This window comes from Struthio camelus, chromosome 2, assembly GCF_040807025.1.
Source record: "Struthio camelus isolate bStrCam1 chromosome 2, bStrCam1.hap1, whole genome shotgun sequence".
NCBI classification, from domain to species: domain Eukaryota; kingdom Metazoa; phylum Chordata; class Aves; order Struthioniformes; family Struthionidae; genus Struthio; species Struthio camelus.
This window is the reverse complement of record NC_090943.1, coordinates 81,050,378-81,073,993: the sequence shown is the minus strand read 5'-3', so window position 1 is coordinate 81,073,993 and position 23,616 is coordinate 81,050,378. Positions and strand designations below refer to the sequence as shown.

The following is a 23,616-nucleotide window of genomic DNA, read 5'->3' as shown; positions in this document are numbered from 1 at the left end:
GTGCTTTTCATTCAGAGGATATCTACAGAAAAAATTAAGGTGTCCAAGAACCAATGAAATTCTTAAAATACTAGTTTTCAAAGTCAAAGAGGAGATTTCCAGCAGACATAAATAGAAGTAGTGAGAATTAGCACGACTGCGTATTCTTTATAAGAGGCCCTCTTCAGTTTTAGGTACCAAAATTCCATTTCCTTAACAGAGTATAGTCTTTTTTTTTCCTCAGCATACTTTTTTCCTCCATAAAATGTGACTGTGTGGCATTATTGCAAGAACAAAACAATATCTGCTACATGCATACATCATGCAAGTCAATCCATGTATCTGTGTAAATCCATGTATCCTTATATATATGTACCTTATTTCTGATAAAATGCATAGAGAGAATAGGAATCTATATGTTTCCGCTGATCACACAGGACGTAGTAGTCACGCTTTTTCTTCCAGTTTAATTTTTTTTCTAGAAAATTTGCTTGGAAGAGGGAAGACGTCAGAGGTGATCTCATTTAAATACCTCGGACATAAATATCATTCAAGGTTAGGGTAAATCCTCTTAAGCTTTAACTAACGAGAATATAATTTTTTTAAAACCCCAGCATTTCATCATCTGATGTGTGACATTACTTTTTGTTAATGAGGAATTAAGAAAAATCCTAAATTGATATTAAATAAAGGAAATGTGAAAATCATTTGTGGAATTAGCACAGTCAAACCTTTTTAAAACGTCATCTGAGACATTCTGGAAGAAATTGATTCTACAAACAATATAGTAGAAGAAACTGTAGTCTTTAAATACATACTTTATTTTTAGTTCTTATTTCAGTCTTTCTTGCCGAAAACTGTATTACTCACTTTGAAATGAAAGTTTTAAATGTGACTCTTTATCACACGGCAATCCAGTTAAATACCGACTCATGAAATTGTCATTGGTTTCAGTACCAGAGAAAGGGATGGTATCACTAGAATGAGATTTTTGTGATTTGTTACGATCAGTTCTACATTTTATGCTGTATAGTAATTTCCAGTGTTCAGAGTAAATAGGCTTTCCTTTCCCAAAGCAGATGCAGATACGATTTATTCATTAAAGTACAGGCATATTTTTTTATTTTTCAGGAAATAATAAGTAGCAGTTGCAGGCCAACGAATCCTTATCTTTATACGTTGTTTCTTAGAGACACAAAGCCTCTTAAATGGGGAGCGATAGGTTAGGCTGGAATCTTCCTTGTTCTTTTTCAACTTGACATGACCTTTTTCAGCGCTATTAGCACCAGGCTGCATCACTGTTTAGCATCAACTTATCATTTAACTTGCCTCCGCTTTTGATTGCATATGCCTTCCCAGGGATAGATTTTGTAAAGAATCATTCACAACTTTTTCCAAGTACATTTTAAAATTTACTTTTTTTATTGCCAGATATCTTGCTTAGATAATAACTGCTCTGTTTATACAATTTACACCTTATGAGCAAAATCATGAAGCCTAAATAGGAAATTGTGCAGATAAAGTCTGCTGACCTATACAGGTAAAATCTTTGGCATACACAGAAGTATTCATACATGGAAAAAATGGTGTATAAACAGTGCTTGAATTGAAAAAAAAAGAGAGAGAGAGAGACTCTTAAGCGGCTGGCAGAGCAGAAATGTATTAAGTCTCTTCACCTAGCTTCATTATCACTGCAATTGGCTAGTTTTTAGGAAGAACAATTTAGAAAAAAACAACCCCAAAACTTATAACTAAGGCGTTCTAAAATGTTGAGTCAAAGTGAATGTTATTCAGATTTCATTGTAATGCAAGTAATTGCCATTTCACTCACGAAGTCAGGCAGATCATGTTCTGCTTTTCCTACTTTATCCAACATATCAAGCAATATTTTTCCTAGTTTCTAGTTTTAATAATAGTACCAGATGATATTAGGAAGAGGAGGGAGTACCGTTATGTAGTTGTCACGCTTGGGGTATTCTGCGTTGCCTAAAGTTCCTGTTACCAACTTTCAACAATATATGAAATACCCTGCGTTTCCTACTAGGTAGATGAAGAGCGCTGCAGACAGGATAAAGCTCAGCACTAGGTGAATAACGCAAGGGAAACATAACACTGACCCAGGTCTGTGCTGAATTCGACTTCTGTCCTTTACATCTGTACGCAAAGGGTGTAAAACCTTTCAGAAGCCGAAATGTTCTTACTTATGTGACAACGACAGCATGTAATGGAGTATCAAAATCTGTGTTTCTACATCGATTGTTGGAGGGAGATATTTTGAAATGTTTTATGTTTATGAATTCCATTGTATTTACTGTGCCACAGACTTTACTTGTTTTTATCATTTTGCATTTGATATAGTTAAATTCTTTCTCCTCCAAGGTTTATTTAATGTGCAGTATCGCCTACCATTCCTTTTAGTCATGTTTCAGTTTTTATATGTTTCACTGTAAAACATTTTCCATGTTTACTGTTGTATTTTACATAATTAAGAATAACTTGAAGTCTACACTGAATTCAAGGTTCAGTACTGATGATGGTATTTCCAGGTATTTCAGTCCTGTGTAGCTAAAGCCAGATTTTGCCTGTCCTTCTACTCTTTTAGTGGGGGCTTTTTTACTTAATGGCATAAAAAAATGTGCTGACTAAGCTCAATTAAAGGCAAACTAGTCACCCTACCCTTTGCAAACAACTGTATGTCTGTGTGACTGTATACCTATATTCTTGCAGGTGTATATATATGTATATATGTATGTATATATGTATATATCAGTGTATGCTATTGCTATGAAAAATTTATTCATGACCCAGCCTTGGGCTGGAAGCCCAAGGAGCGCTGCTGCTGCTGTCACTGCCGTTAGACATGATGTCTGAACAAAGACAGTTTGGGAATTCCTAAAGGAAAAAACCCCAGTGGTTTGAGGTATGATCTTAGAAAGTATCTGCAACTGTACTTATGAGTGTTGCTTTTCCCATCAGTGTCTTAAAGGCATGCTAGTGCTTTTCTTTAACATTCAGTATCATAACAAGCCCAATGGCTTAGCAGTGATTCTTCGAAATTATCAGTAAAAGGTGTGTGAAAGGTGACACTATTTGCATCCCAAACCTGCTCATTTCAATAGGTGCTAAAGGAATGAAAAAAATCAAAATTTGTCCAAATGGTTGTCTAGGATGAATCACACATCTATGTGATGCTAAAGCATCTCCAGAATTGATAGTGATTCTCACGGTGAGCTCCAGTGCACTTTTGTGGGAACCACTGGAGTTTTTCACTTGAAAACCCAAGTCCATTTTCAGATGACTAAGTACAGATTTAGAAGACATTTAATCTTGCAGTCCTGTAAAGTCTGTCTCTAAAGTTCTCAACTTTTGAACTTTCTCTGAAGAAAGGAAAATTTATTAAAATTAAAATGCAGCCCAGCAGTCAGTGTCTTTGACTTAGAGGCTTCTTTCTGGGGGGAATTGTATAACTGAAGTTTCTGAAATATCCTTAGGGCTAGAGATACAAAACAGGCATCCAGAATGTGAAGAGGTATGCATATGTGGAAGGTCACATCTGCAGTCCTTTTTTCTTCTCAAAAGTACAGTTCCTCAGAATAAGATGAAGTTTTAATAGTTGAATATTAAGTGGATACCTAAGAAAATTATCTACATGTCCTTTTGGACTGGGACATTTTTGCTGCAGTTAAATAATATGTTAATATTTTGGAAACAAATATGAATAACATTAATTAATGGCAAACAAAGTTAAGCTGGATTCAGATAGTCAATGCAGAAAATAATCCAAAAGTCTGTGTCACTGTGCATACGTAAAGATAAAAGCATTGTCTTTTATTGATATATGCGGAGGTAAACCATTTTATTCATGTCGGACTTTTTCCCCAAAAATCATTCAAGGAACACGATTTCTAGCATTCAGAACTAAATGTCATTCTTAATTAAGTTGTATTCTTGATGTCTGCCTCTCTAGGTTAGACATAGATAAAAGCATATTTGTAGCAAAGAGAATGAATGATCCAAACGAGAAACTGAAAAATTAGGGTGCATTGAGAAACTCACAGTTTTTCCCAGCAAGCTTGAACTGACACGTTTGTTTGATGGCTGCTTCCAGTTTTGCAAACAGATCAGTCAAACTTTCACTAATCTTGGAACATACCAACAGCATAGAGAGGATAGAAGTGTCAGGTAAATTTAGTATTTTAGTATTCAAGGCAGGTTTTATTTTTCAGAGATGAATAATCTGGCTGTGATAGTGTGATGTGTAACATTGATCATCTTTTGCTGATACTCCTATATGTTGCCGTGCTTAAGCTAGCATAATTCTGGTTCTACTGGGTCCTCTATGGAGATAAAAACTGTTTGTTTCATTTGACCAATACATGTAAATTCAGGGTTTCAGTTTCATTGGTTAAATATTGAACTGATATGTTGATGCCCTACTTTCAGTTCTTTGATGTTCCACGTGAACTAATAACAACTGCTGAAAAAATTGCTGGGAAGTGCTCCGTATTTGTTTCCTCTTCTCTTCTTAAGACTGTTAATGGAATACAAATACGGCCTAAATACGTCTGCCATTTCAGGCTCTGAGAAAGAAACCTGATATTTTGAAAGGAATCTCTTTAATAGTACTTGTGCTTTGTTCTGAGTTATTTTACTTCATTCACTCGCTGAGACAGTTCATCTTGGTAAAAGAGCTACAGCTTTTTGTACCTGGAAAAAGTAGAAGTGAAAGGTTTCAGTGAAAGTTGCTGAATTATTTTTATTACATTTAGCTCTGCAAAGTGCTTTTAGAGAAAATTGTGGTTCCTCTAAAACCAGAGTCGTACACTTGGGTGCAATAGTGTATTCCTGTTACAGAGTTACCAGTGCTAAAGCTGTCGTTTACTGAATCGAAAACTAACGGTGTTCTGGTAAAAATGAATATGCATTTCTCCTTCCTTACTGCCTGAGTGAGGTGGTAAACCGTCTGTGTTCAAAGCTGCATGTCCTTAGAAATCATACAGCTTAATAACACTCATTCAGCTCTCTAATTCTCCAACTGAAGTGTATTTTTGCAAGAACTTTTGAAGTGAAACCACGTATAGCATGAGTATATCTACTGATTCTTCAAAAGCGGCACTGAGTCCTGGGTTGTCAGACAGCCCCACGTTTGAATGAAAGGATGCCCAGTTTTTCAGATGCTGGGTCACTCTTCAGGAAGCACGGAATTCGAATGGGTTTTGATCACAGGTAGTGTCGTGAGTCCTACTGTGTTCTTCACCATGACAAAGCAACAGCTATGCAAATTTTATTCTGGTAATGATTTTATCGGGTTTTGTGTTCACAGATATAATAGAAAAAGTTTGGGTTTTTTGGTTGATTTTATGATTTGGTGCATACAATGTAAGCAATGTTGATTTGTTTCTGACCTTTGTAGGGGCAGTAGTCTTAAGAAACTGATCCCAAGCATAAAATAGAAGAGTGTTTGTCCTGCCTTGGAGATTTTGTAGCCAAGAGCTAGAGTTTGCATTTCTAGGGTATAAACGTGTTAAGATAGGTTAAGTTGCATAACCGGAATGAAAATGAGCTGCAAGTCAAAAATTACTGTAAACCCTTCCTTTCATGGATGTAAGTTTTCTTTGTGCCTATAAGATGCAAGCAAAAATAATTTTGTGTGATTCTTTTAATTTAAATTCTAGTTTATACCCCTTATGCAGGGGAAAAGAAGAGAAGGACAAACATCCTAGCTGAAGAGCCGAATACTGTGATCATTTCTTGTAAAATAGATTAAAACTATTTTATGTCTGTAAGAGAGGAAAATGATACTCAGAAAAATGAATTTATTTCATTTTATTGCAGTGTTTGAAAGGTGTATTATTTAGCTGCATATAATGTCAGCAAAATTAATAATGAACTCTGCTGTGTTTGAAGTCCTGTCCTTCATGCTTTGCCTCACATACAGCTCCCCTTTCTTGCAGCTATTTTATTCATCAGATTAAGTCTTGTCATCTGCACACTCACACAACAGGAAATCAATAATTAATTATGGATAGGTAAAGCAATGCCTGAGTGATTTCCTGAAACCTCCCTGAGTTGCACTATATAAAACAACCAGGGATATTATCTAGCTGTTTTTTTACTTGGATAGATTTGGCAAACAGTTAACATATCTCTCCCTGATTGTGTATCCTTTCATAGCTAAAATCAAGGGATGAGATACAAAATTATGGTAGAAGATACGTGACTAGAAGATGATAACTCTCCAAAAAAAAAAAAAAAAGGTGTTTGAAAGCGAGAGAACTGGCCAAGGCCATCTGAGGTATTTTGAAGGGAAAAGTTGGGTGATTCCCTCGGTAGAATACTGTACCTCAGACTTTGCAATGACAGCAGAAAACCCAGGAGAGAAAATATTTCAGATGAGTTTGGTGTAGAATGCTGACAATATGTGAATAATGGGCTTTGCTTCGGAAAACTTAATGATCCTCATTTAGTGCGAGACAGTTTTGCTGTGGTAGTCCTGTGTGACTAGGAACTCTTTTTTTTTCCTGCCCCGAATATAAATTCCTCGTACCAGCTTCTTAAGAAATGAAATTTGTTGCTGTGCCTGGGGTCCTGAGGTCTAGCAAGAAAGGAGACTGAGCTGACGCACACGTCTGGCGTTGTCGCGCAGGCCTGGCACCAACTAGGGAGTCAACCAGCATGCAGAGCAGTGAGCGAGAAAGCCAAGGGTCTCTGTGCGTCTCCGGCTGCCCAGCAGCAGCTCTGCCACCCACTGGGATTGCTCCTTCCCAGCCAGCTTTGCGCCTTGGCATGCTGGAGTTAGCTCAGATCACTGCACTGCTCTCGTGATGCCCTAGGGGCAACCTGACAGCAGTGGCTTTCAGCAGGGCCTGGTCCTCTCTCCTTGCAGTTACATCCGTGCAAGGTGAGGAGTGATCTTCCTCCCAGCCTTGCACAGCTGCAGATGTCATTCCAACATAACCTCTAATTCATCATCCTAAGTCTTGGGAAGTAAAGAGTGTTTTTGCCTAACCACTAACCAGCTAAGCTCTCATAAATATACTGTGAATTATTCCTGCACTTTCATCCAAGGTATCAAGGTATTACCAGTATTTCTAAATGCCCCAAATCTGAGTCATTTCTATATTTTAAGTAATTTTATGGCTTTCATGCGCTGTGGAAATACCCCTATAAACATAAATACTACAATCCTGAAAATCAGAAAATGAGCTTTGGTGAGTCATGTCTTTATTTTATATCTGTTGATTTTAAGGGCCTGACTAGTAACAATTTGGGAGAGGAGGGGAAAAAAGGAGAATTAGAGTCAGCAGACCTTTTTCTTTTGAAGTCGGTGAAATTACTCCCAATTTGCACTTGCAGACTTAATGCAGAATCTATCCAAAAGGCTTAACCCAAAGAGCAAAACGGTAGTGTCCAAGTTGCGAGAATATCAAATTTCTCCACTATACCCACTCCTCTTTTCAACAACGTAGCTTGAGTTCCCATTTTGGCAGTAAAAGACAAAATCCTAGGAATAAAAACGTCCGTACACTGTTTATAATTGTTTGCAACTCAGCTGCTGGCATAAAAAAAAAGAAAAAAGAAAACTGAAGCAGATTTATTCAGAGTAAGTCATATAGCAGATTAATGTAAATAGCTCAGGAGTTGTCTGCTGTTTTGAGTTCTCCTTGAAACGACACAACAACATCTAGAAAGGACCGTCCTTTTCAGGTGTCATTTCCTGATAATCGGGACTTGGCCTTGTAAATGCAAAAAAAAAGAACACCTTTATTTTTAATACAGACAATTCATCTAAAACTAGTTGTTTTGTTTGTTTTTTCAAGAGTGTTTCTAGAGTTATTAACATACTTAGAATTTAGTTTAAATCTCTCTCTCAGTGTAAGTAACCAGATTTCAAATGCAAAGACAGGGACGTTTTTTGAGAGCAACCATCTCTCCTTCAGTGCTTCAGCAGCTGCGGTTCCCTTGTCAGCCACTTCACTGGCACACATGGAAGCATCCTCCTGGGAAACTGAATGGTCATGTATGTTCATGGTGGGTTTTTTTAGCCTCCGTTGTAATACAGTTGGCAGAAGGAAAGAAGGCAGCCTCAGTATCTTAGAAACAATAAGCCTGGTGGAACTCCACTCTTGAGACTCACAGGGAATATATTTATTCTTCTTTCTTTCCCTTATGTTAAGACAAAATAATGTACTCCCAAGTTGTAAAGCCTCATGAGGTATGTGATGGTTGTTAACCATTTAAACTACATTATTTCAAAAATCTCATTTAAAAGGTTAGTTAAGTACACGTATGGATCACCCCAACCTTGCCATTTTAAGTTGCTCACTGCAGTCAGGTCACACACGGAGCTTTCATATGTCAGCGTGTGGAGATAATTTGATCCAGTTCTAATTTCTGTTATGTCTTATTAGTGTCGTGACAACAAATTCCCAGTGAAGAATTGCCCAGACCTGTGTAAGTCTGATGAGCCTTGACTTAATTCACATCAGATTTGTCTTTTACTGTAGACAGTGTCACACTGGTGCACACCAGTTAGAGATGTTTCATTTAACTTGACAGCAACGCTCAAGCTGGTGAAAGGTGCAACACCAACAACTCAAAGCAATTTCTGTCTTGAATTTCAAAGCAAGTAGATAGATCCTACATGTTCTTAGGGGCACTTTCCTTTTTTTGCTGTATCATCTACTTCTATACCAGGGAGGGTCTGATTACTGATTCATGCAAGCGGTTGCCTATTAAAACTTCAGTTTCCACAGCTTAACTACCATTGCAGGGGCAGTTGTTATTACAATTAATATACTGGAACCAGTAAAATACTGGTTATCCTTGCAGATAAAGAAGTAGGATGACAAAACAAGTCTGGTCCTATATGCTTTAAGTGAGTGGCAAAATGTCTATTAATTCAAGTCACAAGCAGGATCAGACACAAAGCAAGAAATAGCATTAGTTCTGTCTTTTTTGCTCCTTTTCTGTAGTGGAATTTTTCTGCTTCTGATGAATTGCTCACTCTCTTCCTCATTTGGAAACGGTGGCCAGGAGTCAGCCAGAGCAGAATATGCTCTTCAGAGCTGAAAGAAAAGCATATGCATGCTGACATGACTTGGTTTTTCTAAACCACTCGAGTGATTTTTAAATCACTGTCATCTTTATTGGCTAATCAGCATAAACAGTCAAAGGGTAGGGCTTGCTTTTATTTTTGCTACGTGACTGTTAACACATAAGCTGATGGGGGAGATCTTTCTGAGTAGTTGCAGAGAGGTCCTATGAGCTGAGCACTGCACCGAGGGTTGGGGTCCTGGCGTTTTGTCACCAGCTAAGCCACATATTCTTCGGCCACATGATTTTATCTTTTCCCCTCTCTATCCTATTTAGTGTGTAAGGTCTTCAGGTGGGAGCTCCGTTTCCCTTTTGTGTCAACATAGTGTCAGCTCTGATCAGGGCTTAATTTCATTCAGCCCTTTTAGTGCTACTGTATTCCAAATGAGAAAAATTATGTATGTGGTATCACTCAGCTCAGCAAATCATCTGCTAAAGTCAAGGGGAAGTTTGCTCCTGGAGAAGTCTGACAGTTCTGAAATTCTTTCAAACCTAATAGAAAAACACTTGCTTTTCCCCTAAGTTTTAATACAAAAAGGATATTGTAGATGTCACAAATTATATTTTCAGAAGACAAGTTGCAATAGATATTTGGCACAGGTTCAGTTACGTTGACAAAACAATTATTTCCCATGGACCCAAAGAAAACTATTTTCAAAATGACTTGAGTTGAGCGGGGGGACAAGGGCCACTTCACTCCTTGAGACCAGTAAAAGGTGATCAGTGAGACTACATTCTTGCTTCTGTTTTCTGCGGTGATTTTCCAGCCCTCCGCTCCAAATCTAATCCCTGCTGCATTAAGGACGTATGTTCAGAAACACATCACTGCTGATCAAGTTCTAATACATGCCCTTTAATTTCTGACTTTATGTAGTATAACTGAGGAAAAATGCAGATACTCATTCTAGTCAGAATATAGAGAAATGCCCAGGAGAAAAAGTACACTGGAGGAGATGATGAGGACAGATAATGGTATTTCTGTACTCTGGTTGCTTTGTGCCTTGCTGAAGTGTGCAGTTGCTACCTATTAATTAACTGCTGCCAGTTAACAAATGCATCCATTTCCTGACAGAATTGCATTGAATTTCTTTCCAATATGTCAGATCTTTTTGTCTTACTCTTCCTCTCCTAGATCACATTTGTGGCTGGTAAATTGGTTTCTGGAACGCAGTCTCACACACTTTGCTTTTGAGATAGCTTTCTTCTCTACAGGCCACTCCTACCTACTGTACCTTTAAGTACCCAAATCAATTTAATTAAATTTCATTACAGGCACTAGAGCTGAAACAAACTAATGAAGGCAGCCATCACATCAGGTGGTATTTATCTCGGCATTAAATTGAAAATACTCCCTTTAGGCTCTTAAAAATTAGTTTAAATATTTAACACTAATAGCTTTTGGAATTGTTGATGGGGATAGTTTTAATGAATTTGTTACAAACTGTTTACCTTTGCAAGGAAAGAGGCTTATTTCTTGCAGCAGGGGCGAGCTAAAGATAGTTGACTTAAAAATATTGGTTTTGGAGTACTGTCAAGTCTGTGAGCTGCCCACAGTGCTTTTGAAAAACACGCTGACATTTTCCGTGCAGTGGCAGCAGTGCACCTTGACTAGTCAAAAGCAATGCCAAGTCACAACAGTATTGATGTTGGAGTTTACTGTTTGCCCAGCTAGTTTTACCCAGCTGATCAGGCTAGCAAGCGTGGAAGTTTGTAGCAGGTCTTTATTTGAAGACCTCATAGCAAGAGCCACTCTCGAGGGAGAGAAAAACGACCATTTGCAGGGAGGAGGAGAAGAAGGACGAGGAGGAGGAGGAGGAGCACTTGCCAGGCAGAGGAATGCTATGGCCAGCAGCCCAGCTACAGTGAGGTTGAGCTCCCTCCCTCCCTGCTGAAGCACCTTGTAATGCAGTTGCAGAGGAGGCAATGTGGGCAAGGGATCTGCTGATACTCCGCAAAACCAAACTGGCACCATGTGCGATTCCTGCCGCATCTCTGGGATTATGCAGATAGCAGGGGTTTCATCCCCTGCCCATCAGAGCAAGGGTCTAGGTATCGATGTTAACAATACAGAGACAGGATGGAGTGGAGGACAGGAAGAAAGGTAAAGGGATGGTTTTTCTGATGCAAACAAACAAAAAAAAAAGTAATTAAGCTCTTCACATACTAAGTTCACACTGAAGTTTATGTCCCCTCAGGGAGCAGGACCTTACTGCCTACATGCATTTTCTAAAGAGTTTGGAGCCATTACAACTAGTACAGTTACAGCTTCTGATGTGGACAGCGCTTAAAAACCAGACTGGCATTCATCATCATTTGTGTTACAAAGCCTCCATCTTCTAATGTTCTGGATAATTTGAAAAAGAATTATTTTTAAAAGGTACAGAATGTTAGAACAAGGGCTTTGTGCAGCTCTTTCAAAGCAAAGATTAAATTTTTCAGTGTTTTCCCGTAGCCTTTTGATGATTCCCTTTGCAAAGAGGCCCAGAGAGACCAGTTGGAGCACCTAAGGCTTCGCTGAGGTGCTGTAACAGGTACAAAGTCTCTGGCACACTCCACCGGCTTCATCCCCTGATCATCTAGGTCAAAGGAGGTAGTGCAGAGTTTGGGGGGACGCTATGCCTCCCTTGTGACCCATAAACCAGAGATTTATTTGAGAGAACCAAGAGAGTGAAAGAAGGGCAGCGTAGGTGGAGTTTAGGGTGCAGCCCTGTATGCATCCGGATGCAGAAAGCTGGAAGCGTTTCCAAGTTGCACTGTGTAAACATGGCTGAAGTCTCCTCCTCTTGCAGGTAGGAGGTAATAAATAGTCTTTTCCTTCTTCTTTTATCAGATCTAGAGTTATCTATCCTCATGGTATCTTCCTCTTTAGCAGAAGAGTCTGTTTAAAAGAAAAGAGATTATCAGAAAACTGTAACACAGAGTGAGTTATACAGTCACCTTTCTTGTAAGAACTGACCTCAGAGAGGGAGGAAGAAGGGAACCATGTTTGCTCAACAGGATACAGGCATAGTCTTCTCACATTTGCTGTTTCATTTTTACAGGAGAGAAATTACTATGCAAGTAAGTGTTAATGGGAAATATAAAAATAAAACTTTCTATGTTACGTCTTGAGCCGTGGATAAGATTATTGGACTCAGGCTGCTCATGATAATAGTTTAAAGAATTTGAACTATTAGTCCTTTTCAAAATATATACTTATTTAGATGTTTCTAATAATTTCCAATTTGATACGACATTTAAGGAGTTAAGGCATCGCAGACTTTTTTTTGTTGACATTCTCATTGATCCTACAGGTTGGAGGACTCAGCTGGAGTAGAGGTTGCTTGTCGGAAATGAAAGATTTGATTTAGCAAATTTGTTTTTGATAAGTGATATTAAACATTATTTATTTCATTGTCAAGTTATTCTTAACTATTTTTTAGTTATTGGCTATTTTTCTTCCATATGCTTTCTTATGTGACTGCCACAGGACACACGGATGCAGTTCAGTGAAGTGTCAGAAACATGAATGACCTCTGTGGACAAACACTGTCTATCCACTTTAAAGAAAATCATGACGCTAGTACAAAAGCCATGGCCCAGATTTCACTATTCTCTTGTTTTCTTTTTAACTTATGGCTGAGATACAAGCATGTTTATACGAATGCACTTTGTAAGCAGTACGAACATTTGGACTTTCTAGTTACGTGGCAAGTCTGTCTATCCTAATTTGCTTCCAACATTTCCCTCTGCATTAAATATGATTTATCTATGATTTATCTTTTCTCCTGCTGTTTTTAAAGCAAAAAAAGGTCACACTCTTGCTGAGTTCTGTTACTTAAAAGCTTAGCAGAAAGGAGGGCTTCTATGACAATTCAGAGAGCCAAGTGCCTGGGGTTTTTATGGAGGTCACAAAGACAGGCAGAAGTCCTGAGCAAAGGCAGAGGGTGGGAGGGGGATCGAATCAGAGCACTCAAGTCAGATGGGTGAAGAAGCCTGGAGTGGGGTGGCAATATTCTTTACTGTCCCCAAGAGAAAACTTTTTTTTCCATAAGGAAGAGGGAAATTCAAGCTATTTTTTGACAATATTGAATAGTGTTTATTTTTACACAAGATGTCATGGCAAAATTTTTTTTAGCACCACACGAGGTGCTGGACTCCGTTTCCGCTGTGGTCAGCAAAACACAGGCATTTTTAAAAGGCTTGCACCTTCAATGCAGGATTGGGAAAACTCAATTTATGCTGCAGAGTTAGATTTACACTAGGCAGTTAGTATCTGCAAATACTTTTAAGACATCTGAAATACTCTAGTCTGGTAACAGTGCTGGCCAAAGCCGGTTTATTCTTTCATCATACTTCCAAGCTATTATTAATTTCTGTTTAAAAACGTGCAATTCTTTTAACAGTAAGTTTAATTATTTTGGATTATTACATTGTGTTGTAGTACGAGAACAAAACATGAATGATTTGAACTCTTCTTTGTTTATTTCTGAAGTAGCTGATTCTAGAGTTCGTATTACTTTGAGTCTGTTTAAAAACCACGTCACCAATATCACAGTTTTAAGTGCAAGGAATGGGGTTTCTTCACATCTTGGAGAAATATGCAGTGGGGAAAAAGCATTGGTTCTTCTTCCCTCACACATGAAAAAATGGGCAGTTAGTATATTAACTAGACTATAGACACCGAAATATTTATGACAATTTTGAAAATCCTGGTGCTTCACCATATACTTACTCCAGAATTTCCTGCTAAGACAGAAATGATTTAAAGCAAAACCTTATTTTCAGTGAAAACAAGCAGAGTTCCGTTGTTTGGAATGTGTCCATCACCAGAATGCCATCTAAAATGTGAAATTAGAGGCAAAAAAAAAAAGACAGAACTATTAAACAAAAAACCTGAAATATTCTTCAGTGTTTTCACAGTTTGAATCATTCTGAAAGATGGTATCCATCTTCACTAGTTTACAGAATTTTCTGCGTTTTGACTATTCCCCTGGTTTGTCACAGTCAGCCCATCATACCCTGCGCTGCTAAGAATACTTACCCAGTGGCAGGAAAAAGACAGTAGACTGCTGCTGAGAAATGCAGAAGCAAACTCTCATGGAGTATCAGAATTGCCTGCTTTGGTGTATAAGTGAAAACACTAGAGGAAAATATTCTCTGCTTAAAATCTGGAGGTGTATGGCATTTTCCCTGACCGCTGTCACAATGTTTGGTGTTGCCCTCCTGCAGGATGGATGGTCACAGTATCACTTCGTAGCCTCATCTTCAACGATAGAAAGGGATCGGCAAAGACCTTACTCTTCATCACGCACACCCTCCATCTCTCCTGTGCGCATGTCTCCTAACAATCGCTCAGGTAAGACCAGGCACCGCAGTAACGACAGAAGTAATCCATCACTGCCATTCTCCGTCATTAAGCAATGTCACTAGGATGCAGATCCATCATTAACAATGATGGAAGACCACAGATTCTATTGTTTACTCTTATCTGGGGTATCTGTTTAAAGCAGGAATAATTTTTTGTTTAAAGATCCACATAGTTTTTTATCAACTTTTCTTCTGGTTAGATGCAAATGTATGTGTATGTGCATGTGTATGTGTTAACGTGTGTATAAGTGTCCACACACAAACACACATACATAAATTTAAAGAAAGATTGACTACAGGTCTTCTTCTAATATTGATTTCATAGTTAAACTTTCATTTATTCTTTATCATCCGTGCAATGACTTTTTATGCAATTATCTCCATTTACGTCATGGTGTTAATTACATTTTTCTGTTGAAAAATCTGGGCATTTGTCCCTCTGCTTATTCCAAGGTAAAAGGTAAAATATGCCTCAGTTAGGTACAGCCATTCTCAGTGAAAGTCAAGCCTTTTAAGGTAGACACAATGAAACAGTCAACCTTTGAATGTACTTTTTACTACTTGCTCAATCAAATGCTGTCATTCCATCGGTATATCAGGAGTTTAGGATTAAAATAGGCCAAACTGATGATTACCGTCAGCATCATGCAATAGTAGCATTTGTAAGAAAATAGTTTTGTTAGTTATCTGGAAGCTGCATCTTACTCCTGCGGAGCAACCGCTGAGGAATTTTGAAAATGTGGCCATAAGTATAGCCCAGTGAGAGCTGCTGCACGCTGTTTACTTCATTGCAGAAGTCGTTTTGTTTTGGTTTTTTTAATCTCAATTTGATTGTAAGTGCAAGGCACTTGAAATATCTGGATATCTTTGTTCTATATCTGGCCAGAACCATCTCCTCGCTTTTATTGCTCTGTTGCTTCAAGAACCTACTTAAAGAAACAGCTGATGAAATCTTACTGCCACTATCAGTTACCAGAAGACTGGAAAAGGACAAACACAGGGACTGTTTCTGAACGTGGAAGAGCCGCTTGTAATCACAGACTAGTCAGCTTAACTTTATTTTTTAGAAAATTGTTGGAACAAATAATCACAATCTAAGCACCTCAAAGGGTGCTTGGGGATAACAGGGACATAAGATACTACTCACCTTGCAGGAATATCTACTTTAAGTAGTAATATAAATTACTGTCTGTCTGGCAATATGCATATCAAATCCAAATATTGGTTCAGCACAATTTGTTCTTGTAAAATCCATCTGAATTCATGCTACAACGTAGACATGGGGCTTTGTGGACGTGAATAGTCAATGAATTAAATCTTCTGTAATCCGTAAGACTTGACACTATTTCATACAACGTTTTTGTATACAAGCTTGGAAATGCAATGCAGAAATTGATGTGTCAGGTGAATGCAGAAAAGACTGGAAAACCATTCTCAAAGAGTAGGTATTGTTCACTGCCAAAACGAAAGGATTTTTTTGCTTGGGAGTTTGCCATTGGCCCAGTACTCTTTAGTGTTTTCCTTAATGACCCAGATGATAATGAACAAAGAATGTCTCTTACCTTTGCCAATGACACAAACCTGGGAGAGACTCATATACCTTGAAGGGCATTATTAGAATTCAGTGATACTGATAAATTACAGTTACTGTCCCAATGGGGGAAGAAAAGATCCTGTTTTTTACAAGTAAAGCATACAGGAAACAACTGACTAGGTAAAAGTTGTGCAGAAATGATCTGGGGATTTTTGTTAGTTGCAAACATAAATCGAGATGGAGAAATCAGGAAATGGGGATGAGTGAATGGACTGTGACTGTTTAACTTGAGGAAGAGAGACCGAAGATGGGGGCTATGAGAAGAGGTACACATTAGCTATTCAAACATGTAACAGCCAGCTGCAAATAGGAATGGAGTAATCTTTCTCTATGTTCATAGCAGACAAATGGAAATAATGAGCCCCGAGGAGTCAGGTGAGACACTGGGAACATTTCCTAACAGTAGAGATGCGAAGCATTAGAATAGAGCGCTTGGAGCAGTTATGTGGGCTCTGTCTAGGTTTAGATGAAAATCTGTCAAGAAGAACCTTAATATATTGGATCCTACCTTGAGGTAAAGAATTGAAGTAGGTGAACACTTGATGTCCCATCCATCCCTATGATTTGGTGATATGATGCTTTAACTAGCATAGAGAGATCTGTCTTCTTTTTTGTGTCTTTTAAGGATAAGGAGCAGAAAGCCTTAGTATTACTTTTCAGTCTCATGTTGACTAATGATTTTATGTCTGCTTCCAGTAAAAACCTTGCAAGAGGCCACATCTGGATTTTAACACTTGCCGGAAAGCAGTTGTTCTGTGGGAGAAGATATAATTCCCATAGGGAAGAGAGGGAGATGATTTTGTCTTTATCAGTCAGTGTATACAAAAGACCAGAGCGTTTGGCATCACGAGAGTATGTGAAACAAAGCGCATCCATGCATTGGCAACGTTTTCAAGGCTTGCATTCTGTTTTGTCGCCTCTTGGAGTCACGTTCCCTTTAGCTGATTCAGTAACATCATGTTTCTTTACATCTGCTGCATTATCAGCTTTAGAATTACATCATTATTGACAAGCAATTTCAAAGCAATCCCCAATTTTAATGACTTCATAAGAAAAGCCATCTGTCACACATTTGCTTTGTAAATTCAGAGACCAGGGCCAGCAGAACCTGTTTGAGCAGAATTCATCAACACTGCACAAGCGCTTCCCTACTCCTTAACTAAAAATTGTAACGTGGTTTAGAGACACGGGGAGACATAGCTGCTGAGTAAGCTTGACAAGTGAACATTTCTGAATTTTTTTCCTTTTTTTTGAGCAATGGTACGTAAAGAATCTTTTACCAGATATTAATGTTTTTATTTAAAATCATAAAAGGAGAATGTTGATGGTTAAAAATGAGTAAAAACAGTACCACTGTCTTTGGGAGTGCTTGGAAATGATACTAGGGAGCAAAGTCCTGTTCTCAAAACTTAAGTTTCAGGTAAGCAGTGTCAAAACAGGAAGGCAGCTTGTGCGTGGAGGGATGTGAAAGTGCCGTTGTTCATTGCTAGGATAGCGGGATGGTAGACAGCACATCTGTTAACCTTGGAGAAGGGAAATGTTGACGCAGTAAGCGATTAGCAAACTCTATGCTGGAAGGAGAGTTCAGTAACAGTGTGCTACAAATGAATAGGTGATAATTAGATACTTCCCAAAATCATCACTGAAACTCATTTTCAGCCTTACTTCTTGCTTTAGAGAGTCCTCTTAACGTATCAGAAACCTGGGTGGAGGCATGGGAGAGTGTGGAAGTAAGCACCAGCACTTTGTTATTTTTATACCCCTCTACATTCGCTAGGGACTAGGATGCTCTGCCACTCACCTTGTACTCCGTCCTCTGCTCCATCTTCTGTTCATGTTCACCGGTCTAGAATAGCTAGATTACTAAAACTATTAGGTCATCCTATGTAAAAAGAGTTATATGAGTATATATTCCTTTCAAAGTTAGCTGTATGTATATAGGGAAATATTTACCCCTGGGGCCAAAATTGCTCAGATGTTCAGATATGCTATCAGGACCATGTTGTCACGTAATCAGCCCGTAATTCTCTGAATCTTCCTTCCTTTTTGAAAATGCATAAAATGTTTGCCTTTTGCCAATTTTCTGGAATTTCACCTGTCTTCTGAAAATTCTGAAAGCAAACACTGATGGATCTGAGATTGCTTAGCAAGATTCTTTAGTAGTCTGGAATGAATTTCACCATGCTTGGCCAGTTTAACTTGCCCACAAATACTCCCTTCTTGCCTGAGAGAATTATCATGGCTGTTAATTGTTTTATCCATCAGATCACTTTTGTAGTTTTTAGTGAAGGATTAAACATAAACAGGTATTAAACATTTAGAACCATTTTATTATTAATTCTTCATCCTCATTAAATAGCAGGCCAGCTCTGTATCTTTATTTCGTCTTACTATTGTTACTGTATTTTTTACTATATTGTTACTATGTTTATAGATTTTTTAGCATGATGAAATTTATCTCATCTAACTTTAACCATTCAAGTCTGAGTTGCTAACTCCGCACTCCCTCTGTAGGCAATAGAGGAAGAAAAGTCTAGAGGGCACTTAAGGTTATTTAATGTAGACACTTAACTTGTAAGACAAAACATCCCCTGGAAGTACCTCTTTCTTTCCATTGTCTATAAAGGGTGCCTCAGGTGAGTAGCCCTAATTCACACATATAATTTACATGCTGAAAATAGGGCAGATGAACCTGTATGTCTCTTGCTAGTTGTGTTTTATTTTGTGGATTGGCTTCCTTGATTTTGTCTCTTAAGTACACATGATATTCTTGTATATACATCCTAGGTATTTCCTGACCTATCTTTCACATTTTGGTATGCTTCATTGCGTTTGGGGTTATGCAGCGGCCATGACTGACCCAAGTGGATCTCTACATTTCCTTTCTGCTGCCCCTATGGCCTATGCTGGTGTCGTTAATATTAATTAAAAAAAAAAAAAAAAACTCTCATAAACTCTGTTTTTAATTAAATTTGTTACCCCAGCGGGGCAAGTATATTGTATCTACCAACACCTAAGTCTTTTGAAGTCAGTTTACCTGAAATCCATTTTTCCTCTGCTTTTCTTTCCTCTTCCTGTCGAAGAATCATGACTGTTAAGTGTTCGTGACCAGTGCCAGTGGTCACTCACCTTTTCCAGTGCATGGCCATCAAATACAAAACCAATGCTCCTCCTTTTCATCTTGAACTTTCCTCCTTTTACCTGTACGACTAGTTTCGGTGAATCTTTTTCTTATTGACTGCCAGATCTCAGAGTCCATTACGGAACCACAGTACAAGCCAACTCTTCCTCCTGTTCCATCACTCTCCCTCCTTCTTCTTTGGCTCTCTTGACTTTTAAACAATTGCATGTTTTTTCCAGCACATGGTGAAGGAATTAATGATAACTTAAAACTTAATGATACCTTAGTTGTTGTTTTAATGGCAGTTATTCATATATAGATAAATACAGAAGGGAAATTATTTCAGTTACCTTTAAGTATTAGGTATTCTTTCTTATATGTTTTCTATGAAAAACACCTTTCTTTTCTTCCCTTTCCCCTTATGGGAACCTGTTTCATGGGTTTGTTTACTTCAACAGAGAAGGTAGGAAACCATTTGTAAGAGTTTTTCTACTCAGTTGAAATTTAAGGGTCTTTTTCACAAAAATAAATGGACCATTTTGAGAAAAACATGGAAGTGCCTATAACAGAAAGTATTGACAAGTTAAAGAAACTGAAAAGCTAAAGGGAAGAAATAAAACATTCGGGGGAAAATGAGTTGATTGTCCCGTGAATGCATTTATTCTGTATTTGAAATAACAGCACCTTCTCTTCTCTTCCATCCTGCGGTAGTGTTTCTTCAGACAGCTTAACATTAGTATGCTAACATTAGTATCCTAACAAATGCAAACTTTATTAAAATGTTTACTCTAGCGTTAAACACTACATTCAGTGATATGTGAGGAGAAAAATAAATCCATTTTTATGATCTAGCAAGTGCCCCAGCCTCACCTCGGGAAATGATCAGCCTAAAAGAAAGAAAAACAGACTATGAATCAACTGGAACAAACGCGACTTACCATGGAAATAAGGGAGAACACACTTCTAGGAAAGACACCATGACAGGTAAGAGTATGCTTACGTAGCATATGTAAAAACCAACTGTGATTGATAGACACATTTTGTAGGCTTGGCAGCAGAGCGTACAGTAACAGAGAAAAGAGTCAACCTGCTTTGGTTGATTCCAAAGTTTTAATATCCTTGAGAAATGCAACTGAAGTAATACTGATCTTAATAAATACCATGCTATATGAAATCATTTGTGAAGACCATGTCTCTTCACAGAGAAAAAGTTCTAAAAGTAGTTTTGTAATTTTTTTAGTTAGAAGTTGATTTCCTTTTTGACAGAGGTGGGTAAATCCACCTTGTATTAACTAGCTTTGTTTCTGTAAGCGTGAGAGTGGTTGCACACGTGCAGTGATCCCTAACGTATATTTTTTGCAGGGAACGGCTTGCTAGGACCAGTTAGTTTATTTTGCACATACCTGTCATTCCTAGGAAATTCAACAGCAGTTTGTACAGTCTACCCTGGATACTTTTCTCCCCAGGTTGATTGAAGCCACAGTTCTCTCTGTGTCTATTATGGCGTCTATTGCAGGTTTCACTGAAGGCTTCTCTCTCCTAGTAAGCTCATTAACCCATTAGAATGTCAGCAATTACGAATCCTTGAGTGCTTTGCCTAATAATGCTCCTCTTCATTCATTCTCTTGCAAAATATATGTTGATCTCCATCACCATTGCACTGGCTTGTATAAGCTGTGTTGAGCATTTTGTTGTGTTTGTGCAAGTGCTGAGCACCATGGTGTCTTCTCCTCCAAGTGCTACCTCAAGGCAAGTGGGAGTTCACAGTGAGGAGCCATCCTGCCTGCTGGGTTTGCCAGAATGGGTTGTCTTTTTGTTTCGCATCTCATCGGGGATGCCACTAACATGCTGATTCAGTGCCAAGCCACCCATGCCATAGTGTCTGCTTTCAAGACTCTATTCAGGATATGACATGACTCATACAGCATTTATTGTGCTATACACTATTTTGCGATCAAAATCTAATGGCCAGCGTTTGAACACATGTGAAAATGCAATACAGAATGTTAATTAGCATGAAAGTGGAAATCTGAAGAAGAGGAATGACAATCGAGCATTTGGAAACCACAGAAGAGATGGGTGTCCTGAATGGCATCTACAGGATACTATGCGAGATTACGGAAAACAGGAAGCCATTTATTCAGTTAAGGTACTGTACTTAATGTATCTATAATATGTGCAGTGTTTGATATTCACCACACAGAATGGTTCTCTAAAACACTTCCAAGATCACAGCGTACGTGACTGTGAAGGACAGAATTGCATTTTTTTCAGGTATCCACGAAGAGGGCCTCTTGGGAGTAAGAGCAGCAGCAGGCTGAAAAGACAGAAAGCCTAGAATGTTTCCTTCTAACTGTATCTGCAAATTTAAACAACCAGATTACATTAGAAGGCTCACAAAAAAAGGATATTTCTGTGGTTTCCTCAACAGATAGTGACGTCTTCCTTCTTGTCTCTCTCCACGCAAAAAAACATGGTTTTTCCCCATCCCTTTTCATTTTGCCTTTTACTGTAGTATTTTTGTTCTGCCATTGCTGTGTCACTTACATCCTTTCTCTTTCTAGCTAATTTTAGGAGCCCGGGGCTTGTACTTCACCAGCAGCCTTTGCTCTGCTGTGATTTTTGCATCCTATTTCCCTTGAACATATACTTCCATTTTATCTTTTGTATTACTGATCTTTTGGGTGGGCTCTTAATAAGGAAGCTCTCAGCATCATGCTCAGCTGTTGACTACTTTTCCAGCTACTGAGCTCAGTGAAAGAAATCAAAAACAAAGTCAATTTGATAAGTTTTATAATATTTCACAATCTTACATAGCCATTGTACAAATGAATATGGAATTAACGAATCCCTTTCTCTCTCTTTCAGATCACCAAACCTCTGCTCTGGTCTGAGCTCAAACTAAGCACCATTTTAAGAAAAAAAGAAAATTAACAGTTAGAAGGAGTGAAAAAGTCTTGCTAACCAACATTCAACATGTAATTTGTATAACATATCTGTATGTTGTCGAAGTGCAAATATTTCATTAAAGAACAACATAAAATTCAGTATTTGTGATTTTAATTGTGAAACATTTTGACTTGACTCAAGTAGTCTAATATAAATTCATGTAACAAGTTCATTGCAGTACCCCTGTCTCATTTTGTATATCAAATAATGCATTGCAGCTAATATATCCACAGACCCTATGGGACGTAGATAAATGTTTTTTCAAGTTCCACCTGGCGTATACGTATTTTGAGCTGCTCTTGTATTTTGTGCCAAGCTGATGTATTACATAAAACTTTCTTTGACTTATGGGTTTACACAGAATGCGGAGCTACAGCTGTAGTCCCTGTTTATTCACAACTGTCTCCAAGCTCGTCTCCAAAGCTCTTCTCAGTTTATAGATCAAAAATTTTATGACCTGCTGGCTGGGGCCGAAATGAGGGGTTTTTGATGGATTTTCAAAGTAGAAATGTTAGCTTCTTGCTGTTGTGGGGAGCTGTCAGGAAACCGTTGGGAAAAATGGAGACTCTATGAAGTAAACAGTTTGGCTGAAAATGATAACTTACATTGATTTCACAAGGACAGCTAAGAAATACAGGAACAATATCAAAGTTCTCGTTGCCCTCTTCACTTCACAGGTTTATGATGCCTTGTACATTTACAATCCATCTTCACAGTAGAACCTAATAACCAGTAGTAAAATTTTATCACTCAAAGTATATTTTTAAGACAAAAACTATGATATTCTTTAAAAAAATACAAGGAACTATAAATGAATGTGATAGCGCTATTTATGACATGTTTTTTTCCTTCAGAAACAGGGAAGATAAGCTTGCTGTGTACTGTCATGGGATTCCTACTATAAAGTTTCTTTTACTTTTACCCTTACTGAACTAATAGGTGCATCACAGTCTGTACCCTGCATCGTCATTTCCACCAGCAGTAGTACCTTCTGATCATTTTCTTTTGGTTATCAATAGTCATGCTTAAGCATCTATACCACCCTTGTCTAAACTTACTTATAAGTTCCTGCACATGCTGAGCACAAACAGCAGTCATCTCCAACAGCAGCTGCAAGTACTCTGGCTGCTTGAACTTACTCTTACTTTAAGAAACCATATTACAAAGTAGTCTTTTCTCATGCCCTTACCTCATCTTTCACCACGCAAGAAGCTGGCAGTGCTAAGACAAGTAATGATCTCTGTTAGCTGATATTTGTTAGATACAGAAGTATTTTCCTTTACTGTCTTGAACTAAATTTTAGAAAAGGAGTCCTGCTGGTTACAACAAAAAAAGCAGGATATGCACATGAGGATGACTGTATCTATCTGATTTATCTTTTCTTTCTTACTATCAATCCGTGTTTGCACCTTACTATTTCAAAGTGTCTGTAAGTGTGTTCAGAATGAGCGCTTAAGGAACCGAAACTTGAATGTTAAACCACGAATCAAGTAAGTGACCAGAATATATGGGAAGGACTTAGACCAGT

At 38.2% G+C, this 23,616-nt stretch overlaps 1 protein-coding gene across 5 annotated transcripts in view; it reads left to right on the top strand.

Annotated features, from left to right (window-relative positions):
* The window catches only part of CTNND2 (catenin delta 2), a 669,170-nt gene that overhangs the window by 637,281 nt on the left and 8,273 nt on the right, over positions 1-23,616 (top strand). For 4 of the 5 annotated variants that reach the window (XM_068931423.1, XM_068931421.1, XM_068931422.1 and 1 more), the window contains 2 exons: positions 14,287-14,413; positions 19,992-20,123. In XM_068931423.1, the coding sequence (XP_068787524.1) occupies positions 14,287-14,413; positions 19,992-20,123 (259 nt within the window). The remainder of the gene's footprint in view (positions 1-14,286; positions 14,414-19,991; positions 20,124-23,616) is intronic. The other variant, XM_068931424.1, reaches the window with a different exon arrangement.